Raw genomic sequence first — 24887 nt, 5'->3', positions numbered from 1 at the left:
GGACCCTCCAGAAGAGTGGGGCACTGCCTCATCAGCAAAGTCCCAGCTCCTATGACCCAGCCCCCTGCTTGGCGGCCCTGGGGAGGCCTAGGGAGGAATCCAGGCCCAGGCGGGTGAGCTGGGCTGAAGGCTGGGACTGCTGTGGGCTCCCACGGGGGCAGGAGTGGGTCAGGCTTTGCAGGGGCATCCAGGTGTTCTAAGTGCTCTCTGTTCCTATAGTGGAAACCAACGTGGCCCCAATGTTCTTGGGAAACATGTCGAGAGTGAATTTGCCCGAGGACCTACCGGTGGGTGAGTAACCATCCCTGTGCCCAGACTGTGCCAAGCCCTTACTCACAGAGGCTCCCAGGGCTTCCCTTATGGACTCACTTCCCATCCTACAGCTCTGTGGCTCTTCATGGGACAAAGGAGGCCTGAAGGGAGTTTGTTCTAGAAGTTTGTTTTTTCCTCTTCAGCTTGTGTGTTGGGGCCCTCACACAGCGTCAAGTAACCAAGACACCCCACAAGAACATTCCTTCTGTTTCCCATCTCTTGCTGGTGTTTCTGATGCCCCAAGGAGAGGATCCATCTGGGACCATTCTTTCTCTTCCACCTCTCATACTTGTTAACCCCCCTCCACCCCCTGCCTTTCTCCCCCCTAAACAGGGAGCAGGTTTCAGGCTCAAAGCCTTTCACACACTTCTCGCCCAGAAGTTAATAACTGTGCCTTACTTTCATTGTCTTTGTTCATAGAGCTACTTTCTATTATGGCAAGAGAAATGGATTTCTATTTACAGCCACAATCTAAAGCTTGCTTTTTTTTTTTAAGATTTTTTTATTTATTTGAGAGAGAGAGAACGCGAGTGGGGAGAGGGGCAGAGGGAAAGGGAGAGAAAGAATCTCAAGCAGACTCTGTGCTGAGCGTGGAGTCCAAAGTGGGGCTGGATCCCACAACCCTGAGATCATGATCTGAGCTGAAACCAAGAGTCAGACGCTTAACTGACTGAACCACCCAGGCACCCCTAAAGCTTACTTTTAAAATAAATGTATTTACATGAAATGCTAAGTCGATTAAAAAGAAGGATCATAAAGAATGAGACATTGGATACGGTAAAGATCGTGGTAGCGTACAAGAGGGAATGACATCTGGGAAGCATCGTTTTGGAAGAAGCCATAGGGACTGAGTACCTAATTCCCAGCAGGCATGATATGGGTTGGGGAAGCAGAAATGAAAGATGTCTCCTCACCTCCTCAGCCCTGGGGCCCGGCATACTCTGCCCTTCACAACCCCCCTGGAAACAGAAAATTAATAACTTCATTGTTCAGAGCAGTGCACCTCCCTCCCTGAGCCAGACCAAATGAGGGTCTTCTTTGACAACCACATGACTTCTCTCTGGGCTTTCTTAAACCAAAGGGCCAGTTCCTTCTTCCTAAGATAAATCCTATGGCTCTCTTACCATGTGAAAGCATTTTCAGTCAGATTTTTTTTTTAACTATGTCTTTTAGGCTTTCTATTTTGAAGCAAGAAAGTGCATTGAATCACATGTAACTATCACTGGATCAGGAACTAGGATATTGCCAACATCCCCAGGCCCCCCACTCTCATCCCTTTGGTCACTCCCTGTCCTTTTTCCCCTACACAAGACCACTTTTCTTGACACTAACACTGTACAATAGATCTGCTTCGTCAGGCAGACTTTTTAAAAAATATATAATTATGGGTTTTTTTAAAGATTTTATTTATTTATTTGACAGAGAGAGACACAGCGAGAGAGGGAACACAAGCAGGGGGAGTGGGAGAGGGAGAAGCAGGCTTCCCGCCGAGCAGGGAGCCCTCGATCCCAAGGGCCCTGGGATCATGACCTGAGCCGAAGGCAGACACTTAACGACTGAGCCATCCAGGCGCCCCTTCAGGTCAACTTTTAAAGAGCATTTCCTCCCTGATACATCTTTCTATGCCCCCAGTCAAATATATACACATAAGGGTTTACGCCCATCCACTCACCTCCCATATTTCCTTAGGTATAAGAGCCACATCTTTTTGCACTTTAACCAAATCAAGAAGTGTCTTACAATTGAGATAGTCATTTAACACAGAGCGACTTTTCTCCCCCCTAAAGCAGTCATTAAATTTATAGTGTGTCTCACAACCAAGGAAACATAAAGTAGACACTGACATCTTCTTAGCAGAACATTGGTCCGGTGGTCTTCTTAGAAGAGGGGGTCTTGGTGGGGAAGGACTGTAACCAAGCTTTCCAAGGAGTTGTGGGAGGAGCTGGGACTGTTGGGCCAGAGAAGAGCAAACTCTGGGGCACACTGCTGAGCCTGTCCCTGAAGAGCTGTCATGGCAGGATGGTTCCCTGAGGCCCTCAGGCTGGGCGTGGGGCCCCAGGGCCACATGGGACTATTGTGGCACTTTTGCCTTTGTTGGCCCCTGACTCTATATTAAAACTAAATTTTTTGACAGAAGTGAAACATTCTTTTTTTTTTTAGGTTTTATTTATTTATATATTTATTTGACAGAGAGAGACACAGCGAGAGAGGGAACACGAGCAGGGGGAGGGGCAGGCAGAGGGAGAAGCAGGCTTCCCGCTGAGCAGGGAGCCCCATGCTGGACTCGATCAGCCGAAGGCAGACACTTAATGACTGAGCCACCCAGGCGCCCCAGAAGTGAAACATTCTTGTGGGTCTCTTGAAAGTCTCATGGGCCCTGGGCACCACACCTCATGGGCAGAACAGATGAGGCTTTTGTGTCCCCACGGCTGGGACTTACAGGGAAACACATTTTAGTGAAATGGAGAAAGCCCTTGCTAAGGGACAGTTGTCTGACGGTGGAAAGGGGTAGCTGAGGAGGGAGTAAGTGTCGACGCCGGTGATGGCTGAGCAGAAGCTGGATGTGATAAAGGAGCTGAGGTCTTGGAGCGGGGTTGGATGAATCTGTAAAAAGTTTCTTTCAGACTGCAGAGTCGATGGCCTTGGGATCTTCAAGTCCCCCGATATCTCCAAGCCCCTGCTCTGCCCAGAGACATGCCTCAGGGGCACAGTGAAAGAGCTGGGGCTCCTGGCCAACAGTGGACGCTCACTGGAGCAGCTGGTGTTTCTGGCAGGCTCCGGGCAAGCTCTCCGGGTGAAGGGAGGGCTTTGGGGAGGCCCAGGCACCTCCAGAGGGACTTTAGCCGTCCACCGTCCTAGGATGCCCCCAGCTGCTGCAGCTAGACACTTCCACTCCAGCCATCTTTGGTCTTCTCTCAAGGAATTCCAGGCAAGGAATTCCAGGGCCAGGAGAAAGGGAGATGCCTGGATCGCAGCCCACCCCGCCATGTCCGGTGCAGATGGGGTCTGACCCTAGAGGGAATCGGCATGCTGTTATCAAAGCCACCCAGCAAGGTGCCAAGTAACAAAACCAAACCTGACGTTTATGGCCACCGAGGCTAGAGCCTTAGGGGCTGGGTCGTCCCAGATTTCTGCACACACAGAAGACAGGCCCCCTCAGCCAGACCAGCGCTGAAAGAGGTGGCCATGGCCCGCGGGCATTTGCCTGTCCCACCTCCAGGTGCCGAGGCCTTCTGGTTGGTAGCTCAGGACCAGGACAAGGACCCACTGACCTATGGGATTAGTGGCCAAACTTCCTACTTTTTCACTGTCACCCCGACCACCGGGGAAGTGAAGCTGGCCAGCCCTCTGGACTACGAGGTAAAGGGCAGCAGCCTGGGAAGACCCCGGGAGGGGGGTGGGAAGGTGGGGGCCCTGCCTGTGCTCCCACCCAGAGCAGGGGCTCACGTCGGGCCTCTTCTCTCTGCCCACTGCAGACGTTAAACTTGTTCGCCATCACTATCTCCGTGAACGACAGTCACAACAACCCAGTGAGTTGGAAGGGGGGAGGGGAGGGGGGAGTGGCCCTGGGATCATAGAGCAGGGGAAGCGGAGGGCTGGGGCCCCCTCCTGACTGTGTCCCCCACCTCAAGCAAGCAGAGCCCCCAGTTAGCAAAAACTGAATTTAATGTTTATTTTCATCCAAATTATACTTGTCCACTTTGGGTCACACAATATTACCAAGATTTTAACATTATTAGTAATTTACTTTAATTATATAAAGATCTCATCTATATTATAACATTAATTATATTAATTTATGTTAATATAATGTTAATAAAAAACAAGTGCTAAATGCCTTGCTATCCCAGCTCTTCTGAGGCAGTCACTTTCAACTCCCCCGGCTGAATGTGTTCGTGTCAGCACTCATATTTCTAAATAACATGTTGGTACCACTGTGTCTTATGTCTGTGAAAGTTGAGGATTTTGTCTTTAAAATACATTCCGCAAACCCCGTCCGTTAAAAAAAAATCATTTTAATGACTTGGATATTCATGAATACATTCTCTTCGTAAACATCTCAAAAACTGCGGCTCAAGCTCGAGTACCCTGGGTAGACCCTTCCCAGCCCACTCCCAGCCAAAGCGTCCCGTCACCGTCCGTCCACACACCTCGCTCTGCGTTTACATATATATGCATCCGTGGAAGAAAGACTGTAGTTCTGGTGCATTTCCTGAAACCCAAATGGGATCCTACTCTACATATTATCTTGAACTGCCCTGTCCATTCAACAATCAGCTTTGGAGCTCTGCCTGTGTTGCCTCATGAGTCCCCCGTTTCTTGTACCATTTTCCACGTGGGGACGTACCATGATGCTTTAGCTGGTCTCCTCTGACAGACACTTAGGTTGTCCGCAGCTTAAAACTATGGCAAACAAAGCTAAAATGAACATTCCTGTAATAGGACAGACACATTTCAGATTTTTTAAAACTGACCTAATCATGTCTGCAACTTATTCTGAAATGGTTCTGTAAACATGTGGAGAGAGAGAGAGAAAGCAAACAATGGCTAAACCTGGATGAAGAGTATTGGGAGTTTTGTGTACTATACTTGCAACTTTTCTGGTGTTTGAAATTGTATCAAAAATGAGATTACCCCAAATATTGCCAAATTGCCTGAGAAGCGAAGCCCAACTTGCAGTCCCACCCAGATGCTCCTCCTTTTGTCTTCTCAAGCCCTCGTATTTTCCCGGCTTACCTGGTTTTCCCACCTGCAGGTGCGGAGGGAAATGCAGGTGATCGTGGAGGACAGAAATGACAATGCTCCCGTTTTCCAGAATACTGGCTTCTCCACCAGCATCAGAGAGGTAACACCTGCCCTAATGGGGTGTGTGTGTGTGATGCAGGCGTCCCAGAAGCTCTTCTCAGGGTGCGAAGGACCAGAGACAGCCAGCAGGGGGTCCAGGATCAGGGAAAAGCACCCCTTAAAAGGGGCAGCTGCAGGAACAAAATTCAGGGGAATGTAACCCCACCAACGATAGTTCCAGCAACATGTTGCAATCAATCAGACTGTATTAGAATGATTCCAGTTATGAAAGCAAATTTTTTTTTTTTAAAAAGGAATTGACTTTCTCACATATCTGAAAAATTTAGAGGTATACTAACTTCAGGCATGGTGGATCCTGGTACTCAAACCATGTCATCAGGAAGAGATTTCTCTCCACCTCTCAGCTCTGCTTATCTTGTTGCCCCCATCCTTGGGTAAGGGGGCCATTCACTCTTGTGGTGATAAGAGAGCAGCTCCATGCTTTGCAAGTTGAACACATGTCTCTTTCTCCATGGTCCTGGCCAAAACTCCAGGGTTGACTCTCATTGGCCCATTTTGAGTTTTGTGCCTATCAACCTAGGGGTACGGGATACTCTGATTGGCTAGGTCTACATCATGAGCCTTTCCCTCTAGCAAGGGAGGGCAGGCCCACTTGAACTGCCTGCATGGGGAGGAGGTTCCCAATGGTCACTGAGCAGCAAACACAACACCACTCCTGGATCTTCATCACCATGTGGCTTTGAAGATGTATGAGGTGTGGGGCCCCACACTAGGTCAGACATAAGACCAGTGAGGTCCAGGCAACCATTTGACGGACTCTGATGGAGAACCTACTATATACCAGGCACTGTCCTTGGTGCTGAGGCTATCTGGTAAATAAGGCAAACCTGGTCGCCACCCTCAGTTGCCCGCATTCTAATGAAGAATATGGATAATAATCAATGAAACATTAAATAAGCAGGATTATTTCAGATGGTATTAAGCTCCACAAAGAGTGTAAAACAGGGCAAAGTGAGAGAAAGCGACCAGGAAGGAGGCTGGTTGAGTAACCAGGAAAGGCTTTTCTGAGTAGGTGACATCTGAGTAGAGACATACACGGCAAGAAGGAACCAGCTATGGGATGCCCCAGGAGAAGAATGTTCCAGGCAGGGGAACAGCAGATTCAGTGGCTCTGAGCTGGGAATGCATTTGGAGTGTTCTAGGCATAGCCAGGAATCTGGAGTGAATGGAGGGTAGAAGGTGAGGAGGGGGTGAGATCAGAGAGGTGGCCAGTGGCCTGACCTCAGAGGGCCATAGAGGCAGTGTGCGCTGTATTTTGGACAGAATAGGGGAACCATTGGAGGGCTTTTAGCACAAGAGTGATGTGGTCTGATTCGTGATTTTCAAAGATCACTTTGGCCACTGTGTGGAAATACTGAAGGTATGGACAGGTCACGGGGGCAAAGGCCTCCCCAGAGAACCTTCCAGCTCTGCAGGGTGCTGTATGGAATGTACTGCTGTAGGCTGTAGAGAGCCCACAGGATGTTTGAACAGGGGACTGGCACATCCTGGGCTCTGGAATGATTGTGCATCCTTATCCCGAGGGGCTCTGCACATCAGAAGCCAGCTGAGGTGGTAGAGAGAGGAAGAGGGGGTTCTCTGCTTCCTGCCCTCCCTCCTCCCAGCTGTCTCCAGAGGCCCAGCCCAGATGGGAAGGAAAGGGGAACACTGGGTTTCAGGCTCCAGAAGGTGTTATCCCTGTGGTACAATTGGGGACACGAGCTCAGGGAGGGGAAATGAGTGCTTAGACATGGAAGGGATGGATTGGAATTCCTCATTACAGACCCTGCCAGTCGGCTCCCTGGTATTCTCTGTGCTGGCCAAGGACCCAGACACGGGATCTGCAGGAGCGGTGGTGTACTTCATAGAAGAGGTGAGCTTGGTCAAGTCCCGTGGGAATATGGGCCCCATTGCTCCTCAAGACCACCAGGGGGCAGCATCTTCCACACAGCCCACAGGAACCTTGAGTGTTGGGATGAAGACAGGGTCTTAGCGGTGGCCCAGCCCTGGCTCCCAAACCTTTTGCTGGCCCCCTCTGGACCTCACTTGGCCAAGCTACTTAAGGAGGGTGGCTGCCATGGACAGGACCCTTCTCACTCTCTTGCCTGGGGCACTCCCTGGGCCCTTGCCGAGTTCCTGTGACACCACCCGGTAGCTGATACACAGAAGAGGAAATTGAGAGGTACAGTGCCTTGTCCAAGGTCACACAGACAGCGGGGGCTGTGACCCCAGCTCTCCTGAAGACAAGTTTGCTAGCAATAGCTCCTCTCTACTGAGTGCCCATGATGAGCCTAGCGCATACCTTACCTCATTTGACTTTCTTCTCAACCCCCTGCGGAGATATCTGAGCTCATTTCCCAGAGGTGGAAACGGAGGCTCAGAGAGGTTATGTGACCTGGTGAGGGTGGCAGGGCTGGTCAAAGCAGAGGCAGGGTTCGAGGCCCAATCTCTCAAAGGGGGGTCTGGCTTGACTGTGCTTTGCCTTAGGTCATCCCTAGCACTGGGGACAGCCTGCACCTCTTCAGGATCTTTCCCAACGGCTCCATCATCCTCAGTGGCAGCCTCAGCTACAACAACAAGAGCGCCTTCTATCAGCTGGGGCTGAAGGCTTGTGTGAGTGGGGGTGCAGACGGAGGGGCGCCACAACCCGAGGCCAGGCCTTACAGAGACTTGTCTCCCCACAGGACTCGGGCGGCACATACAACAACAGCTTCACCATCCACTGCTCCTCGCCTGTCTTCCTGTCCATCTCTGTGGTCGACCAGCCAGACCTGGACCCCCAGTTTGTCAGGGAGATTTACTCGGCCTCTGTGGCTGAGGATGAACCCCAGGTGTGCTAGACGACCTGGAATGGTCCGGGTGGGCACAAGAGGCAGGGAAAGGGCCTGGCACGCTGAACCAGCTGGTTCTCTGCACAGGGAACGTCAGTGCTGAAGGTAGAGGCTGTGGATAGTGACAAAGGCATCAATGACCTGGTGACCTACAGCATTTCCAGTGAGAATGGGAGTGTCCCCAGGTGGAAGAAGGGGTGGGGGGTCTGCCAGAGCCACTGGAAGCAGCAGCTCCTACTGCCTCTCACCAGACTCCACAAGGCCCGGCTGGTTTGACATCGGGCCAGATGGGGTGATCACAGTCAATGGTTCCCTGGACCGTGAGCAGCTGCTGGAAGAGGATGAGGAGGTGAAGGTGCAGGTCACGGTGAGTGAGGGGTCCACTGCTTCTTTTGTACCCCACCCTCAACTTCTGACCTTTGATCTCTGTTTTCTCTGAGCCTTGGTTCTTTGACCTCTGCTCTCCGGCTTCTGCTCTGCTCCCAGGCCACCGAGATGCACCCCAACATCTATGGGCAGGAGGCCAAGGTGAGCATATGGGTCACACTGACGGTGACAGATGTTAATGACCACCAACCTGAGTTCTACAACTGCAGCCTCCCGGCCTGCACCTTCACCCCCCAAGAGGCCCAAGTCAACTTCACTGGCTATGTGGATGAGCATGCCTCCACCCACATCCCCATCGATGACCTCACCATGGTGGTCTATGATCCAGACAAGGTAGGTGCCCCCAGACAAGGGGTGGCTGGACAAGGGTGATGGTGGGAGATGGCTAGGGGAGGTGGTGGGGAGCGACCCATAGAACAAGGTACCAAGGTGCAAAGTGGGGAGGTGAGTGGTGGGTGGTGATGGTGGTGCTGATCATGAACAGTGGTGGAAAATCAGAATTGTTAGGTGATATTTGGAAATGTTGGGTGATATTACACTAGCGTGTAGTTTTGTGCTCAGGGCAATGCTAGGTGGTGGTGAACAGAAAGGCAGCATTGAACGGAGGTTAATACTGGATGCTAGGTAAAGTTGAGTGGAGTATAATTTTCAGTGGTGTTGAGGAGAGGGTGGTGATGGGTGCTTGGGAAGTTGAGGGATGTTGGGGTATCGGATATTGGGGGATGTGGATGTGTTGAGCATAAAGTGGACTGAGTGGGTGCAAAGTTGGAGGGTATTCTTAAGTGGAGGTTGATATTGAGTGGTGGGTGAACTGGGTGGTATTGAACAATGAATACCCATGGACGGTGTTTGGTAGTATTTGGCGATATTGGGTTGGTACAAAATGCGGGGTGGAGGATGGTATTGGGTGGTGGTAGGTGGGCGGGTGTGTTGAGTTGGTGGTTGGCATGGAGTGGAAGGGGTGTGGAATGGAGGGTGGTGTGGATAATCGGGTGATGTTGGGTGCTGCTGGTGTTTGGTGTTGGTATGGGTGGTGGACTGTGGTGAGTGGGGGTTGGTAAAGAAGACTCAGTAATGTCCCCTGGGAGCGAGGGGAGTGTGTCCAGGCTCTGTCTTTTCAGCCCAAGTCAGGAGCCCAGGCACCTGGGGACATCTTCTGATGATGAGCCCACATTTGCAGGGAGGAGTGAGCAGCTCAGCTTCCCCAGGGCACTCTAGCCGCAGTCTTTTGAGAGCCCCCTCTCATGGGACTTCAGAGGGCTGGGTCTCCTGACGTAGGAGCCTACAGCCAGGGGTTAGGGGCAAGATGCAGGGGTTGGGATCTCTACTATATCCTAGCCCTTCTCCGCAGGGCAGGAATGGCACCTTCCTGCTGTCCGTGTGGGGCCCTGATGCCGAAGCCTTCAGCGTCTCCCCCAAGCGGGCGGCAGGCTCAACGGACGTGCAGGTGCTGGTGAGAGCCCCAGCACTGGTGGACTACGAGAGGCAGACAGTGATGCTGGTGCAGGTGAGGGGTGCTCTGGGGCGCCAGGAAGCACAGTCCGTGGGCACTCTGGTCCCAATACTGCTGCTTCTTCCTCTATCCTCAGGTCGTGGCTACTGACTCAGGCAGTGGGAATGCCTCCGTCGCCCTGGTGACCATCCACCTTAGAGACATTAATGACCATAGGCCCACATTCCCCCACAGCTTGTACAACCTCACTGTCTGGGAGCACAGTGCAGATGGCACTGTGGTCACCGACAGCATCCATGTGAGTGAAGGGGACCCTATGGCACTGGGCTAGGCAAGACACGAAGAGCAGACGTGGGGACCATGACCCTGCCCGAGTCTCTGTATCATCCAATGTCCTCCGGCCCGAGCCAGTGTGCACGCATGTGTGTGGGGCTGTCTATTTGTGAATCGGAGCGTGTTGGGCGTTCTCCCTTCGGGACAGGAAGCAGGACAGCCCTGTCCCCTTCGATTGCATGGCTGGCAGTGAGTGCCATCATTTCCGAACCGTGGCCCATTATCTATCTCTCTGCCTCACAGGCCTTTGACCCTGACACGGGAGAGGGGGGCCGCATCACCTACAGCCTGCTTCCAGGGAACGGGTAAGGTCAGGGGGGGCAGGTGGCAGGCGGATGAGCGGGGCCCAGGCCTGCCTCTCTGCCTCGCAGTGGGGCTTAGAGTAGGCAGGTAAATATAGGACACCCAGTTCCATTTCACTTTCAGAATAACAACGGATAATTTGTTTAGTATAAGTAGATGGCAAATATTGCATGGGACATACTAAAATATTTTTCTAACTTAAGGGGGCATCCCATATTTTTGTTTGCTCCCTCTGGTCACGCTGCACAGGGCAGACATCTTTGAGGTGGATCCAGACTCAGGCACAGTGACAGTGAGGAACGGCGAGCTGCTGGACCGAGAGAAGCAGGCCAAGTACTACCTCACGTTGCAGGCCACAGATGGCGGGAACTTGTCCGCCTCCACTACGCTGCACATCGTCCTGCTGGACATCAACGACAACCCGCCTGTGGTCAGCGGCTCCTACAATATCTTTGTCCAGGAGGAGGAGGGCGACGTCTTTGTGACCATCCAGGTGCGAGCCAGCCTGGACTCGGCGGGTGGGACAGGGGCGGGGCACCGAGCCTGGGTCTGTGGTCATGCCGGCCCTGGGTTGGAATCTGAGAAAGTTAATCCATCTCTCGGGGCCTCGGTCTCCTCTTTGGAAAATGAGGACAATCATGGTCCTTGTTTCCAGGGTGACCGGGGAATAATGAGATAACACATGTAAAGTGCTCAGCACAAAGCCCAGCACAGAGCATGCCCTCAAAAACATATTGCCCCTTTTAATTCTAGCCCCTGTCTCATTCCAAAAAGGATTTGAGGTGACTTTGATTAAAAAGTCAGCTAAAAAACAGGAGAAATAGGGAAAAAGAGAAAATGAGAGTGGCGTTGCTAATGGGCACAAAGGTAAAGTTAGAACCCAGAACCACACAATTGCCAGGAGGGGAGGTGAACATTCAGTTCTGAGCTTCCTGATGGCCAGTGCAAAAAAGGAAATATCAGTGGCCAGGTTCACAGAGTCTACAAGATAAAAACCCACGACTGGCTCCAGAGAAACATCAGAGACAAGCATCTCCTGGAGTCATCTGAAAGGGGGTCTTGGAAGAAGTGGGAAAGAAACCAGGTCCTCCAAATGACAATCACGTGGCCACAGAGTGCTCTCCTACTCCTGGGGCTGTGAGGTTTCCAGAACACATTCCCATCCCTCGGGTCTTGACTGACTTGTGAAGTAGTTGCTCTAATGGTTCCCATTTCCCAGAAGGAGAAAACTGAGGCTCAGAAAAGTTAAGTGATTTCCTTGGGCTTGCACAGCGAGTGATGGCAGCCCTGAAGCCAGAGCTCAGACCTTTCTACCCTGAAACCTGGGCCTTTCCTTTTTGCTCCTCTGGTCTGTGGGTTCCTTGGGGCAGGAGCATTTTAGATCTGCTGCTGTAACCACAGTGCCCAGTGTGAGCCCTGAGAAGCGCTTGGTGAATTAACTGGCCTGAATTCAAAGTCCTGAGAGGTGAACAGACAGGGTCAGGCTTCTGGAAAAACCATCTCTGGCTGGCCTGTACAGGAGGCATTTCATAAACAAGATCCCAAAGGAACTGAGATGAAAGAGCTGAAGGTGGAGGATGGGCAAAGAGGAAGGGAAAAGATGAGGTGCCAAGTCAGAGTAGCCCAGCTCTGGATTCAAAGCCACATTTGCTGAATAACCTGCTATGCACTAGGCCTTTTGCTGGGCCCCAGGCCTCTGAGATGAATCCACCATAATTCCTGCCCACACATGACTCTCAGTTAGAGGGAGGGTGCCAGAGAGTCACCCAAGGGTGTCACTTGTGCTGTGTTGAAGAGAGCTCAGGGGATGTGGAGGCCCAGGGGATTCACCAACCTGGCCTGGAGCCAGGCAGAGAGCCGTAGAGGGCATTCAGGCTGAGTGGAAGGCCTATGCAAAAGCTCTGGGGCATGATAGAACTTGTTGTATTCTTCATGCTGCTTCATCCCAAAGGCAAACCAAGCACACATTCAGGACCCTGGCAGGACAGGAACACACACACGAATTGCATGAAGAATCCACAGTTCAAAAAAAAAAAAAAACCCACAGCACTGAAGTAGTCATTGTGGGAAAATCAGAATCTTGTTGGACTTCACACTTATTTTATACTTGTTTGTTTTTGAATTTTGAATATCTATAATATACTGCCCCATGCCTCCTCTCTGCTAGAACCTCAGCTCTGTAAGGGCATTGTCTTGATCATGGCTCTGTGCCAGTGTCTGGAAGAGGGCCGGGTACATGGTAGGTATGCAGTAAATGTTTGTGGGATCGATGGATGACCTTAGGGCTTAAGATCTCAGAAGCTCTTGGGGCGCCTGGGTGGCTCAGTCGTTAGGCTTCTGCCTTCGGCTCAGGTCATGATCCCAGGGTCCTGGGATCGAGCCCCACATCGGGCTCCCTGCTCGGCGGGAAGCCTGCTTCTCCCTCTCCCACTCCCCCTGCTTGTGTTCCCTCTCTCGCTGTGTCTCTCTCTGTCAAATAAATAAATAAAATCTTTAAAAAAAAAAAGATCTCAGGAGTTCTTGCAAGCTGTTGATCTGACCCTCCTTGATGGGAGACTGAAGCTGAGAGATTGGCCCGTGTCCCACTGGCTTTAGGCCCAGTTACTGCCCTTGGGGGCTGGTGCTGGAGGGGGAAACCAGGCTGCAGGGGAGGCTCTGGGGATCTGGGGAGCATCTGATAACTGATGCCCGGATGCTGGTTCTCTGCACAGGCTCAGGACAACGATCAGCCCGACACCAACAACAGCCGTCTGCATTTCAGCCTGCTGCCCGGCCCCTACAGCCGCAACTTCTCAGTGGACCCTGATAAAGGGATCCTCAGAAACCTGGGGCCCCTGGACCGAGAGGCCATTGAACCTGCCCTGGGGGGCCGAATTGTGCTGAGCGTGCTTGTGGTTGACTGTGGCGTTCCTGTCCTCTACACTGACGTCAACATCACCATCAATGTGGAGGTAAGGTCTGGCTCAGCCGCCGGCAGAGTGCCAGGATGGGCCCTGTGTCGGGGAGCTCCCAGCAGACGGCCAGTGCCCCCACCCTTCCAACTGGAGTCACATTTCTGCCCTTTGCAGTATGGTGGGCAAGAGAGTTCTGGAAGCAGGCTGCCTGGGTTAGGATTCTGGCTCAGTTGTGTGGCCTTAGGCAATCACTCAGCCTCCCTGTGCCCTCAAGTTCCTCATCTGTAAAATGGTGACACAAATATCAGAAAATGAGTTAACGGATGGGAAGTGCTTTGCAGAGTGCCTGACCCAAGGAAGGTACTCAGTGTATCCAGTTGCCCCCGCCCCCCACATTCCATGGTTTTGCTTTCCTCAGTTTGGGTCACCTGCAGTCAACAGTGTTCCGGGAGCAGATGATCCTCCTTCTGACGTATCAGATAGTCAGGAACAGCCTAGTGATGTCACAAGGCCCACGTCATCCACCTCACTTCATCTCATCACGTGGGCATTTTATCATCTCACATCATCATAAGAAGTAGGATGAGTCCAGGACAATCGCATATTTTGAGAGAGAGAGAGAGAGAGACCACATTCACATTGACTGTTATCACAGTATATTGTTATAATTGTTCTATTTTATTTATTTTTAATCTCTTTCTGTGCCTAATTTATAAATTAAACTTTATCATGGGTATGTGTGTATAGGAAAAAATGTAGTGTATACAGGGTTCGGTACCACCTGTGGTTTCAGGCACCTGCTGGGGGTCTTGGAACATTTCTCCTGCAAATAAGGCAGGAAATACTATATTGGCTCTAATTATCACTCACAAAGTTCTACTGAAATTCTCCTATCGCCTCACCACCATTCAAAGTTAAAGAGAGGGAGTGAAAATCAGCCTTTATAGGATTTACTACACACCTGGCCCTGCAAGGTAGGAATAGTTGTTACCATTTTATTGATCAAGAAACTGAGGCACGGAGGGTGAGAAGCTTGCCTAGGGCCGCAGAATGGGGTTTTGAACACAGTCTGTCTGGTTCTTAGGCTGCCACCAGCTCACAGGGCACCTTCCTCTAAAAAAGTGTTGTAACAAATGTGTGCCTCTACAATGTCCATGATGTGGATGGCGCCCCCTAGGCCTGTGCAGTGCACAGCCCGCACCATCCCACTCTGCAGCCCTGTGTGCCACTGGGTGGGGATGTGCCGCTTTCCTACAAGGACCAGAGAGAGACCTCAGGGAAAATGGGGAAACAGAAGCCGAATTATGACTTGTCAGCTTGTTCAGCTGTCCTTGCGGCGAAGTAGGCCGTGAAGAAGGAAGAAAGCAGAACCGCATTTTGTGAGTGAGTAGGTCCTTTCTCACCCATGAATAGTCCTCACAACCGCCCCTAGAGTGGGGACTATGGCCCCATCTTGCCGATGAAGACATTGAGACTCAGAGAAGTCAAGTCACATGTGAGGCAGAGGTGGGGCTGGATTTGACTCAGAGCTGTGCTCTCAGCCACCCCTGTGACTTAGGAAACAGTTGGCCACATGCATGGAGCCAGAAATGCCATTCTGGGAAATCACCAGTGGAAAACACATCTGGTTAAGGGGGAGATGCCTTTGTCTTCAATGATGTCTGTTGAACCATTATTGAGAAAAAGCCGAAGGCAAAAGCAGACACCTGTGGGCCGCCCCGGCGAAGGACTGGAAAAGCCAAGGGCACCCCCAGCATATACCAGTGTTCGGGGTGGAAGCAGCAGGTGGAGGTGGCTCCGTGGCCCTGGCCACCCACAACAGTGGTGGTCACTGTAGGTGTGGGTGGCCAGGGCCGGAGAGGGTAGGTGAGAACAGAAAACAGTGGGCTTCTAAGGCCAGGACCAGGCCTAGGCCTTGGCAGGCGCCCGGAGCTCAGCTCTGCCTGAGCACAGAGCAAGTGTCCTGGGGTCGGCTGAGCGCAGGAGGGACAGGAGAAAAGAGGGGACCAGGGAAAGCTTGGGCCACGGGGCCTTTGTGGAAACAGTAGGGTATTGGTACCAACACAATAAATCCAAGAGATGGGGAGTCAAGATGGGCCAGACAGGGACAGCAATAGGGACTCAACCAGCCTTCTGGAAAGCAGAGTCTGAGATGGCTCTGAGTTGTGGTCAGAGAAACAGGGAGGAGTTGGGGCTCCTTGAAAGCGTATAACTAACTTCAGAGGTCCTGCCACAGGCCTGTGAGCCCCAGATATGTGCCCTGGGCTAGTTCTGTCTTCTCAGAGGCCCTTTTCTGATCTGTGAAGTGAGGAGATGCTGACAGGGAGTCTGTGCCGTGGGCCAGAGGAAACTCAAGCTTCTCAGACTGGCTCTGGGGAGGCTGAACCATGGGGGCTCCTGAGGTCCCTGGGCTCAGAACTTCCTCTGCCCGCAGGACATCAATGACAACCTGCCTATCTTCAACCAGTCCATCTATTCTTTCTTGGTGAAGGAGAGGGACCCAGGTAAGTCCTTTCTGGGTCAGGCGGGCCCTGGGGCTGGGGCCCAGGGAGGCATCTGACCCCTCACAGGGGCACTTGAGGGAGGCGAGGGCAGAGGAAGCCTCCAGTGGCTGGGCCAGGGGTCCCTGTGAAGTCTGTCTTCATCCACAGGCGAGCTGGTGGGCGTGGTGAAGGCCTGGGATGCGGATCAGACGGAAGCCAACAACCGCATCAGCTTCAGCCTGTCAGGGACCGGTGCCAACAACTTCGTGCTCCGAGGCTCGGTGCTGGGGTCTGGGTGGGCTGAGGGCCATCTCTGGCTGCCCTCGGATGTGAGCCTGGACTACGAGACCCAGGCCTCCTACAATCTGACAGTGAGTGCCGAGAACCCAGACCCCCAGGGGAAAGAGGCCACAGCAGAAATCTTTGTGGCTGTGGAGGACGTGAATGATGAACCCCCCACTCTGGACTCAGCCTCGCTCCGGGGCATCCGTGTAGCTGAGAATGGCTCACAACACGGCCTGGTGGCTGAGGTGGTTGCCCGGGATGTGGACACCATGACCCAGCTGGAGGTACAACTTGTGAACGTCATCTGTACCAAGGCCGGGGTCAACGTGGGCAGCCTGTGCCGTGGCTGGTTCTCTGTGCTGGCCAATGGCTCGGTGTTCATCAGTCAGAGTGAGGCCATTGACTATGAGACCTGTGACCTGGTCACGCTGGTCGTGCGGGCCTGTGACCTCACCACGGACCCCCGCTTCCCGGCCTACAGTGACAATGGTGAGGCAGCCTGGCCTGCTGGGTTTGGGAAGCTGTAAAGCACAGGGGCCATGGGCTGGGGCCCACGGGGCTGGGGTCCGACTTCTGGCCCCAGCCCTTACCAGCTCTGTCACTGAGAAAGTTGTGACACCTCCCTAAGCTTCCGGCCCCATGGCACTGGGCAGTAGGTTGGCCGAGAAGACAAAGCAAGAACACGTGTGTAAAGCATTTAGCGCGGTGCCTGGCACAGAGTCCCTGGTGTTCGGGTCTTGTGAGGCAGGATGAAGGGGAGGGCACCCTTCACAGTGCTCACACTCCACCTCTGATCGTGATGGCTCGAAGAACCACACTAACAGCTGGCCTAATTCGAGACCGTCCTGCGGCCGAGAGCTGTGCCAGGCACCATAAAATCACTTCTTTGGGCTCCTCCCCACACAACCGGTGGGGTCAGGGATCCCTGTCCCAGTTTATAGTTGAGGAAACTGAGGCGCACAGCGGCCCGCTCAGTAACCTAGCTTACGCAGCTAGTAGGTATCAGGCTCGTGTTGCGGTCAGGTGGGACACACCCGGGCCGGGCTCAGTCCTTGCTGGATGATCTCGGACCAGGGGCTTCCCACCCTCCCTGCCACAAAGGCCAGAGGAAACTGAGCAGGCACCCCAGGGCAGGAGCAGGGGAGGGGGCGCTGCATGGGAGATGCATGGCGGGGAGGCGGCGGGGAGCATGGCTGAGGCCCAGACTTTCTGGGTCAGGCCTTGGCCTAGAGGCCAGAAGCAGCCAAAGTTGTTCCTCTAGGAAGCCTCGCCATCACTATCGAGGACATGAATGACAACGCTCCCTATTTTCTGCCTGACAATAAGACTTTTGGTAAGCGGTCAGCCTTTCCCTCCATACTCCACCAGGATTTCCTTCGGGCAGCTCCCACAGACCCTCTCCTCAGGGCCCAAGTGGGCCTTTGGGAAGAAAGGAAGGCCTCCAGTCCCGCCTCTCCACCAGGGCTTCAACAGGAGGGGAGACCTGAGTTTTCACCCCAGCTCTGCCCCAACTCATTTTGGACCCTGGGCCAGATCCTCCCTCTCTGGGCCTCAGTTTCTCCAGCTGCACAATGGGAGGTAGATGAGCTGCTAACTGATGACTCAGAGGCTGTTGTAATGGGTGTTTTTGAGGGATAGAGAGGTTGAGGGAAGGTTTGGGGGGACTGCGTCCTGAGCTGGGCTTGTGATCAGCACTAAGCGGGGTGGGCACGGGCCCTGACCCCAATGACCCCTTCTTGTCCACCCTTGTAGTTATCATCCCAGAGCTTGTGGTGCCCAACCAGCAGGTGGCTTCTGTCCAGGTAAGCCCTTGGCTCCTGCCTTTGTCCATCCATGTTAGCCCTGGGGAACACAGGACCAAGGCCTTCAGGCCTTTTGGCTGCCCCTAAAATGTTTTAACAGTAGAAAGGAAAGGTATTGGCTCCAACATATGAAAAGAAAACCCCAGAATGGAAATGAGCACTTGCCTAATTGATAGGATTAAACTGCATTAATTGTCATTTGGTTGTCATAAAAATTTCACGACCATAAAAACTATTTAAAGGGTAGATTTTTTTCACTACACCACAGTTCTTGAGTCGTACAGACAAATCATAACAACTGTAAATTAAATGAGTTCCTTGCAGATAAATAAGTTCCAGAGTGAAATTATAAAAATACTTGCAGTGTTTTATTGCGTTGGACGTGGGTGTGTTTGTTAGAGGGTGCTGGGTGTGCCACTCGGGCGAGTGAGACCTCCCACACAGCGGTGGGGCCTCTTACTGACCTGGGGAGCTGCCTGCCTTTCTGGGGCTCGGTTTCCCTCCTGGAAGAAGCTGGCAGTTCCTGGCAGTGACGTGTGGGGGTGAAGAGGTTGGGTGGTATGTGTGTGCCCCTCCCTGTGCTGAGTCTTCAGCAGGACAGGGTTTCCCTCAGAGCCCCAGTTTCCTCTCATAAAATGGGGATAGTAATTCTCTCTTTAGGTTCTTTCAAGCCTTAAAGAATCTTCCAATCTTCAGCCAGTTGCATTTCAATGTCAAGAGTGTGGCCATAGCTTGGAGCCATTTTCTTTAAACTGATTCCTTTTTTGAAACATAAACACCAGCTTTGGTCTCATTCTGAACAGTAGACTCACGGGTCTGTATGTTGGCTATATGCTTCTCTAAAAGGCACCAGAGTGAATAAGAACGTTTGTGGCCTCTCCTCCAATCATTTCATGGTCCGCTAGGGGAATTTGTACTCATGTCAGTAAACACTGAAATGAGGGATTTAAGGGAAGGTGCCTGGCACACAGTAGGTGCTTAGGAAATTTCAGTGTCTGTGTGTGTGTGTGGCAGTGGGTGGGTGGGGGGAAGCAGGGCAGGATTTCCACATGGGACGGACTTGGGACAGCAACATGTTGAGTTAGGGGGCCAGAAGCAGGGACTTGTCCAAACCTGGATTTGCAGAGCAAGCACACTGTTTAAGGTGTTTGCTTAGTTGGGGTGGCCTGGAGGAGGCTGATAGAGAGATACTGGAACCAGCCTCCCAGGCCATCTCAGCTGCTGATTTCTGCTGGGGGTGGAGGGGTGCCTGGCCTGGCCCCTAGGTGTTGTCCGTTCTTTCTCCCAGGCCAGAGACAATGACTCAGGGAATAACGGGGCCATCCTGTTCTCCATCCTCCAAGTGGATTTCATCGCCAAGGATGGGGCCACGATCCCTTTCCAGGGCTTCTTCCGGGTCACTACTTCCTTGGAAGCCCGCGTGTTCATTGGCAATATTGAGTAACTGTGGGCAGTCCCTGGGCGGGGCAGGGGGAGCCAAGGGGGCCTCAAGACAGTGAGTTCCCCACCCTGGGAGATATATAAGCAGGTTCCAGAGGACTCCAGCTTGGGTTCCAAGACTGAGCTGTGCTCGTCTACCTTCAATAGGCTGGTGACCAACCTTGATTCCACTCTCCAAGGCACCTACCGAGTGACAGTCCAGGCCCAGGACAGACCTTCAGTGGGTCCTGCTCAGGAAGCCAATATCACCCTCAATGTGAGTGTTGGGCCTCTAGCCCCCAGTACCCTCTGCCAGCTTCTGGGTCCCTTGTGTCTCATCCTCCCCATGCCTTCCTCCTGTAGCTCTTCACTGTGGACCAAAGTTACCGTGTGAGGTTGCAGTTTTCCATGAACAAGGAGGAGGTGGGCGCCAACATGGACAAGATTACTGCGTAGGTTTGGTGCCTAGAGGGGTCTGTGGGGAAGAACAGGGCCTGGGAGTCTGGTCCCTGACAAGTGCTGGATGGAATGTATGTCAGAACTGTCCCTGACCTACACTTGGTTTTGTCCCTGTCTTTGATCTGTACCTGTACCTGCCCTTCCTTTCTCAATGCTCCTAGAAGCCTAGGGTTGGCTGGGGAGAGAGAGGCCTACATAGGGCCCCCATGATTAGTTGTGAAGGCTGTGTACCACACAAGGGCATTCTGCTTGCTAAGTCATAAACCCAGCCCTAGAGGAAGGGGCTGCCTTGTCTGATTTGCATAGAGGTGCTACCTGAGTAGCCAATGAAGCTGTCCAGAGGAGATGCCCTTTTCTAATTCACACAATTCCTAATTCCACTGGTTGAGTCCCGGCCAGAGGCCTGGTCTAAGGTCCCTACCCGAGGCCTGGTCTGAGGTCCCTACCCTATGACTCCGTGACATCTGCCCCCTTTGCAGGGCTCTCGTGCAGGCCACCAGGACTACTGTCTATGTTGTGAGCATTCAGGACATAGAATCTACAGCTCGGTGAGTGCCCACAGGCCCAGTGGTTGGAGTGAGGACAAGAAGTAGCAGCATGAGGGGCCTGTTGGGTGCTTCTGGACTGTTTACTCTTTACCCCTGCCCCCTTCCAGGGCCCGGGGCCGTTCCTACCTTGATGCCTATTTTGTCTTCTCAAATGGGTCAGCCCTGACACTTGATGAGCTGAGTGTGTGAGTGGGGCTCCCCTTGGGATGGGCAGGAGGGTGAGCAAAAAGCCTGGGGGATGCCAATGCCCCTCGGGTCTGAGTGGGTTTCTGTGGCCAGGATGATCCGGAATGACCAGGACTCACTGATGGAGCTGCTGCAGCTGGGGCTGGTGGTGCTGGTGAGTGTCAGCGGCGGAGTTAATGGGGGAGTGAGGCGGGGGATGTCCACCCACAACCTCCCTCACACTTCTTCTCCAGGGCTCCCAGGAGAGCCAGGAGTCAGACCTGCAAAAGCTGCTGATCAGTGTCATCATAGGATTGGGAGTGGCTTTGCTGCTGGTCATTGTCATCATGTCCACGGCCCTCATGTGTACCCGGAAGAGGTACTGCTCGCCATCACCCCCTGTGTCTTCAACCCCACCTTTCCCACCATCCGAGATATCTGGTGGGTAGGGAAAGCTTGGGTTTAGGCATCCGGTATAACTGTATTTAATCACCCGAGACCTGTCATGACCACTTGGATAGGTCATCTCTCCTCCCTGAGCCTCAGTTTCCTTTTCAGGATGAGCACAACACTAGATTCCTCAAGGCACACAAGGACACAATGTGCGTCCTGCCACCAGCAAGATGTCTGGCACATACTATGCATTTCATAAATGCTTCTTTTTCCCTTTCCAATATGTTTGGAGTCAGCAGCCACATCTGGATTTGACTCCAGGCCTTGCCACTGGCCAGCCTTTGACAAATCATTTCCTTTCCCTGTCTCTTACTTGTGCCCTCTGTAAAATGGCGCTAACCCTCTGATCTGCCAGGGTTGTTGTGAAGTCACACTCTCAGTGCCTGCACTGGGCACACAGTGGGTGTGCAGGGAAAGTAGTGACCCCCTATCCCCCGGTTTTCCACAGCTATCACCGGAAGCTTCAGGCTGTGAAGGCTGCCAAGGAGGCCCGGAAGACAGCAGCAGGGGTGATGCCCTTAGCCTCTGCCATCCCTGGGACGAACATGTACACCACTGAGCGGTGAGCAGGGTTTAAAGGGTGGGTAAGAGGCTCCATGGGGTGTCTGAGGTTCACAACTGCTTGAATAGGCCTTCTCTCCAGGGCCAATCCTATGCTGAACCTCCCCACCAAGGACCTGAACTTCGAGTCCCAATCCTCCTCCAGTGACCTAGACCACATGAGGTGAGCAGTGACCCTCACAGCCATGCTGGTCATCGGTGGTGGTGATGGTGGTGGAGGTGATGGTGGTGTTGGTGATAGTGGTGGTGGTGGTGATGGTGGTGGTGGTGGAGATGGTGGTAGTGTTGGTGGTGGAGGTGATGGTGGTGGAGATGGTGGTGGTGATGGTGGTGGTGATGGTGGTGGAGATGGTGGTGGTATTGGTGGTGGAGGTGCTGTTGGTGGAGACAGTCACATGGTGATGGTGGTGGTGATGGTGGTGATGGTGTTGGAGATGGTGGTGTTGGTGGTGGAGGTGATGGTGGCGGAGGTGGAGACGGTCGCATGGTGATGGTGGTGGAGATGGTGGTGGTGTTGGTGGTGGAGGTGATGGTAGTGGTGGTGACGGTGGTGGAGATGGTGGTGGTGGTGTTGGTGGTGGTGGAGGTGGAGACAGTCATGTGGTGATGGTGGTGGAGGCAATGGTGGTTCTTGGCCATGGACAGGGAAGACTGGGGCTACTAACTATCTGAGCTCCATCATCTCCCCCACAGTCTCAATTCCCTGGATGACAACTCTGTCGACCTGGAAAAGGACAAGGAGATAACCAAGGCAAGCTGGGGGATGAGTTGGTGCCTGGGGCTTCTTGACTTGGGGTCCTTCTCTGAAGGGGTGGGGTTCGGGACAGACCTGCTGCTGACATACGCATGTCTCCGCACCAGGCCCTAGGAAGCCCACGGCTTTGGAATGAGGCCCAATCCTTGCTCTTCTACTGGTTCACTGTGTGACTCGGGGTGGGTGACTTTCTTCTGGTTCTGTTTTCTCATCTGTATATGAGGATTGGAACACTAACCGGGCAGGGCTTTTTGAGGATGAGGTTAGAGCAGGTATGAAAACCACCTGGCATGAAGCAAGAGCTAAAAATTCTGGTTCCCTCTGTTTATACCCTTTGTATGAAAGCTGGCAGGGTGTGGGGAAGAAATCTGGAGGTGGATGTAATCTAGTAAAGGAGAGAAGGTAGGCTCAAATAAATAGCAGTGCCATTATTTGTTCAGTAGGTGAGATGGTTCAACGAGATCAACAGTTCACACAGCCTGGGCTGCTGATTGGAATCACATGGGGAACTCTTTAGAAATGCCAATGTGGTGTCCCAGCCTGGAGATTCTGATCCAATGGGTGGGGTGGGCCTGGGCTTGAGTGTGTTGTTAAAGCTCTTAAGGTTCTAATGTGCAGGATAGAGAACCAGGGAGTAGATCAGCAGGTGGGATGTGGGAATGTTGCACAGGGATCTGGCTGTAATATGGAGGCCTCCAAATGGTCCCCCAAAGATGGGGGTCACGGATGGTAATCCAGGTCACCAGGCAGTGCTGAAGTGAGGTGGATGGCTCATCTCTGGTTGAAGATGGTTTGGGGCCAAAACTCCAATGAACATATCTGGGGGGAACTGAGGAAGAAGAGAACACTCGTGGGTTAGAACTTGTGGCCAGGCAGGTGGCCCCTGGTGGAGGCCAAGGCTGACCCCTAGAAGGGAGTGGAGTTGGGGACTTCAGGTGGGGCTGGACCTGTGCGTTGGGAGGGGCAGGGAGCCTAAGAGATGAGTCTAGAGAGGGAGAGAGGCCGGGCCACCGAGAGCCTTCAAAAGCCAGAAAAGAGCCAAGACAGAGGGTTGTTATATTTCAGAGAAGCTGCCCAAGACTCCACCACCTCTCCTGCAACAGTAGGTGGGCCTTGGGGTCTCTGGGTGAGGAACACAGATGGGACTTTTATCTGAGGATCTCTTGGTGCCCCGACTCACCCAAGACCTCCATAAATGTTTATGTGGAAGGTCTGAGAGGTGATCTAATCCAACCTTCACAAGCAACCAAGGCTAGAAGGCTCTGGTAGACCTGCCTGAGGTCAGAAAGCTTGCAAGTCAAGAGCAGACCAGAACTCAGGTCTTCTGTCTCCAAGGGCAGGTTGAATTTTCCTAGGCTGCACTGCACCAATGGCTCCCACTGACGGTCTATGGTGAGGACTCTGGGGAGCCCTATTTAGTCCTTTCTGGGGCCCCTCAGATGTTCCACTGTTTACCAGGAACCGGAAGAGCCCAAGTCTGGAAAAAGCCTGTGGAATGCCCTGGGGAGGATGGTGGCAGGGTCTCTGCCCCCATAGGTGTCTCTATGTTGGCGTAGCTGAGCCTGGGGGATGGTCCACAGGAGGGTGTACTTGTAAGGAGGTGTGAGTGTGTGGCAAGTTGCATGGGGAGGGGGAAGAGGAAAGGCAGGAAGATGAGTGAGTGCCATGATGAACTGCAGGTGGGACCCTGGGTGTGATGTGGCCCTTTGAGCGTGGCAGAGGGAGATGCCAAATTCAACCAGGGACAGCAATGGACAGTCTTTAGAGCCAACAAGACCAGTGATCCAAACCCTGCTCTGCCTCTTCCTGGCCATGAGAGCCCTCTGAGCCTGTTTCCACATCTGTAAAGTGGGGTACAGGATCCCTGCCTTAGCGGGTTCCTGTGGGGACTTTAGGTAATGGATGGGCTGCACCCAGCACAACGCCTGCCTTGGGGTGCAGGTGGCAGGAATTGGATTGGACTCCTTGGCACAGGACACAGAGCCCGGTATCATTCAGGACTGGGAAGAACACCAACGTCCTATGTGTCCGCGGATCAGGGCAAAGGCCAGAGTAGACCACCCTCCTCAGGTCCACCCCTTCACCTGTTCACCTGAGCCCATCTGCACCATTAGTGGCCATGGTCACCTCTGGGACACAGCCAAGAAACTGAGGCCCCAGGAAGAGTAGGTGGGACCCCAGTTAAGGAGCCATCATCATGGGCTTGAAGACTCCCTTAAGGACGAGGGAAATCACCCCATCCCTGCTCCTCACACCTTCCCCCCTTCTCCCCACAGAAGGGACTCCTACATAGTCCGATGGAGCTAGATACGGAGCCTCTGGGTGTGGTGCTGGCAGAAACGAAGATGGGCAGAGGTGGACAGCAGGAGCCATCCTTCACCAATGCTGGCCTGGACACCACAGACCTGTGATATCCCTGCCATAGGACCCTTGCTGCAGAGCCCCACATGGGCCGCCACTCTTCTGGTCTACCTCGGAAGAGGTCTTGTCACCCCAAACCACACCTACCCCTCTGTGAACACAATAATATATCATGCTACTCTGCCCCCTTCTGCTTGTAGCTAATCACACCTGACAAGAATTGGGGGAAAATTTTATTA

The 24887-nt window shown here is 53.0% G+C and overlaps 1 protein-coding gene across 5 annotated transcripts in view; it reads left to right on the top strand.

Moving 5' to 3' along the window:
• CDHR2 (cadherin related family member 2) overlaps nucleotides 1–24832 on the top strand; it is a 33948-nt gene extending 9116 nt beyond the window's left edge. Inside the window, exons 3-32 of one of the 5 annotated variants that reach the window (XR_003522280.2) lie at nucleotides 220–291; nucleotides 3533–3672; nucleotides 3789–3842; nucleotides 5069–5158; nucleotides 6941–7030; nucleotides 7645–7770; nucleotides 7842–7988; nucleotides 8076–8151; nucleotides 8240–8355; nucleotides 8475–8708; nucleotides 9727–9882; nucleotides 9965–10126; nucleotides 10405–10466; nucleotides 10714–10957; nucleotides 13176–13415; nucleotides 15793–15862; nucleotides 16010–16615; nucleotides 17388–17459; nucleotides 17879–17928; nucleotides 19217–19368; nucleotides 19516–19624; nucleotides 19711–19799; nucleotides 20286–20354; nucleotides 20462–20539; nucleotides 20634–20694; nucleotides 20774–20898; nucleotides 21421–21534; nucleotides 21603–21696; nucleotides 22227–22284; nucleotides 24564–24647. Coding sequence is in view for 1 of the 5 variants with exons in the window: in XM_027606730.2 (XP_027462531.1) it covers nucleotides 220–291; nucleotides 3533–3672; nucleotides 3789–3842; nucleotides 5069–5158; nucleotides 6941–7030; nucleotides 7645–7770; nucleotides 7842–7988; nucleotides 8076–8151; nucleotides 8240–8355; nucleotides 8475–8708; nucleotides 9727–9882; nucleotides 9965–10126; nucleotides 10405–10466; nucleotides 10714–10957; nucleotides 13176–13415; nucleotides 15793–15862; nucleotides 16010–16615; nucleotides 17388–17459; nucleotides 17879–17928; nucleotides 19217–19368; nucleotides 19516–19624; nucleotides 19711–19799; nucleotides 20286–20354; nucleotides 20462–20539; nucleotides 20634–20694; nucleotides 20774–20898; nucleotides 21421–21534; nucleotides 21616–21696; nucleotides 22227–22284; nucleotides 24564–24698 (3878 nt within the window). In the remaining 4 variants the exon portion in view is untranslated. Of the gene's footprint in view, nucleotides 1–219; nucleotides 292–3532; nucleotides 3673–3788; nucleotides 3843–5068; nucleotides 5159–6940; nucleotides 7031–7644; nucleotides 7771–7841; nucleotides 7989–8075; nucleotides 8152–8239; nucleotides 8356–8474; nucleotides 8709–9726; nucleotides 9883–9964; nucleotides 10127–10404; nucleotides 10467–10713; nucleotides 10958–13175; nucleotides 13416–15792; nucleotides 15863–16009; nucleotides 16616–17387; nucleotides 17460–17878; nucleotides 17929–19216; nucleotides 19369–19515; nucleotides 19625–19710; nucleotides 19800–20285; nucleotides 20355–20461; nucleotides 20540–20633; nucleotides 20695–20773; nucleotides 20899–21420; nucleotides 21535–21602; nucleotides 21697–22226; nucleotides 22285–24563 lie in introns of those variants that run through there. The other 4 variants (XM_027606730.2, XR_003522281.2, XR_003522282.2 and 1 more) reach the window with 4 other exon arrangements.
• Nucleotides 24833–24887: the final 55 nt, after the last annotated feature.

This window comes from Zalophus californianus, chromosome 5, assembly GCF_009762305.2.
Source record: "Zalophus californianus isolate mZalCal1 chromosome 5, mZalCal1.pri.v2, whole genome shotgun sequence".
Lineage (NCBI taxonomy): Eukaryota > Metazoa > Chordata > Mammalia > Carnivora > Otariidae > Zalophus > Zalophus californianus.
The sequence above is the reverse complement of the archived record's forward strand: the minus strand, read 5'-3'. Positions and strand labels throughout refer to the sequence as shown.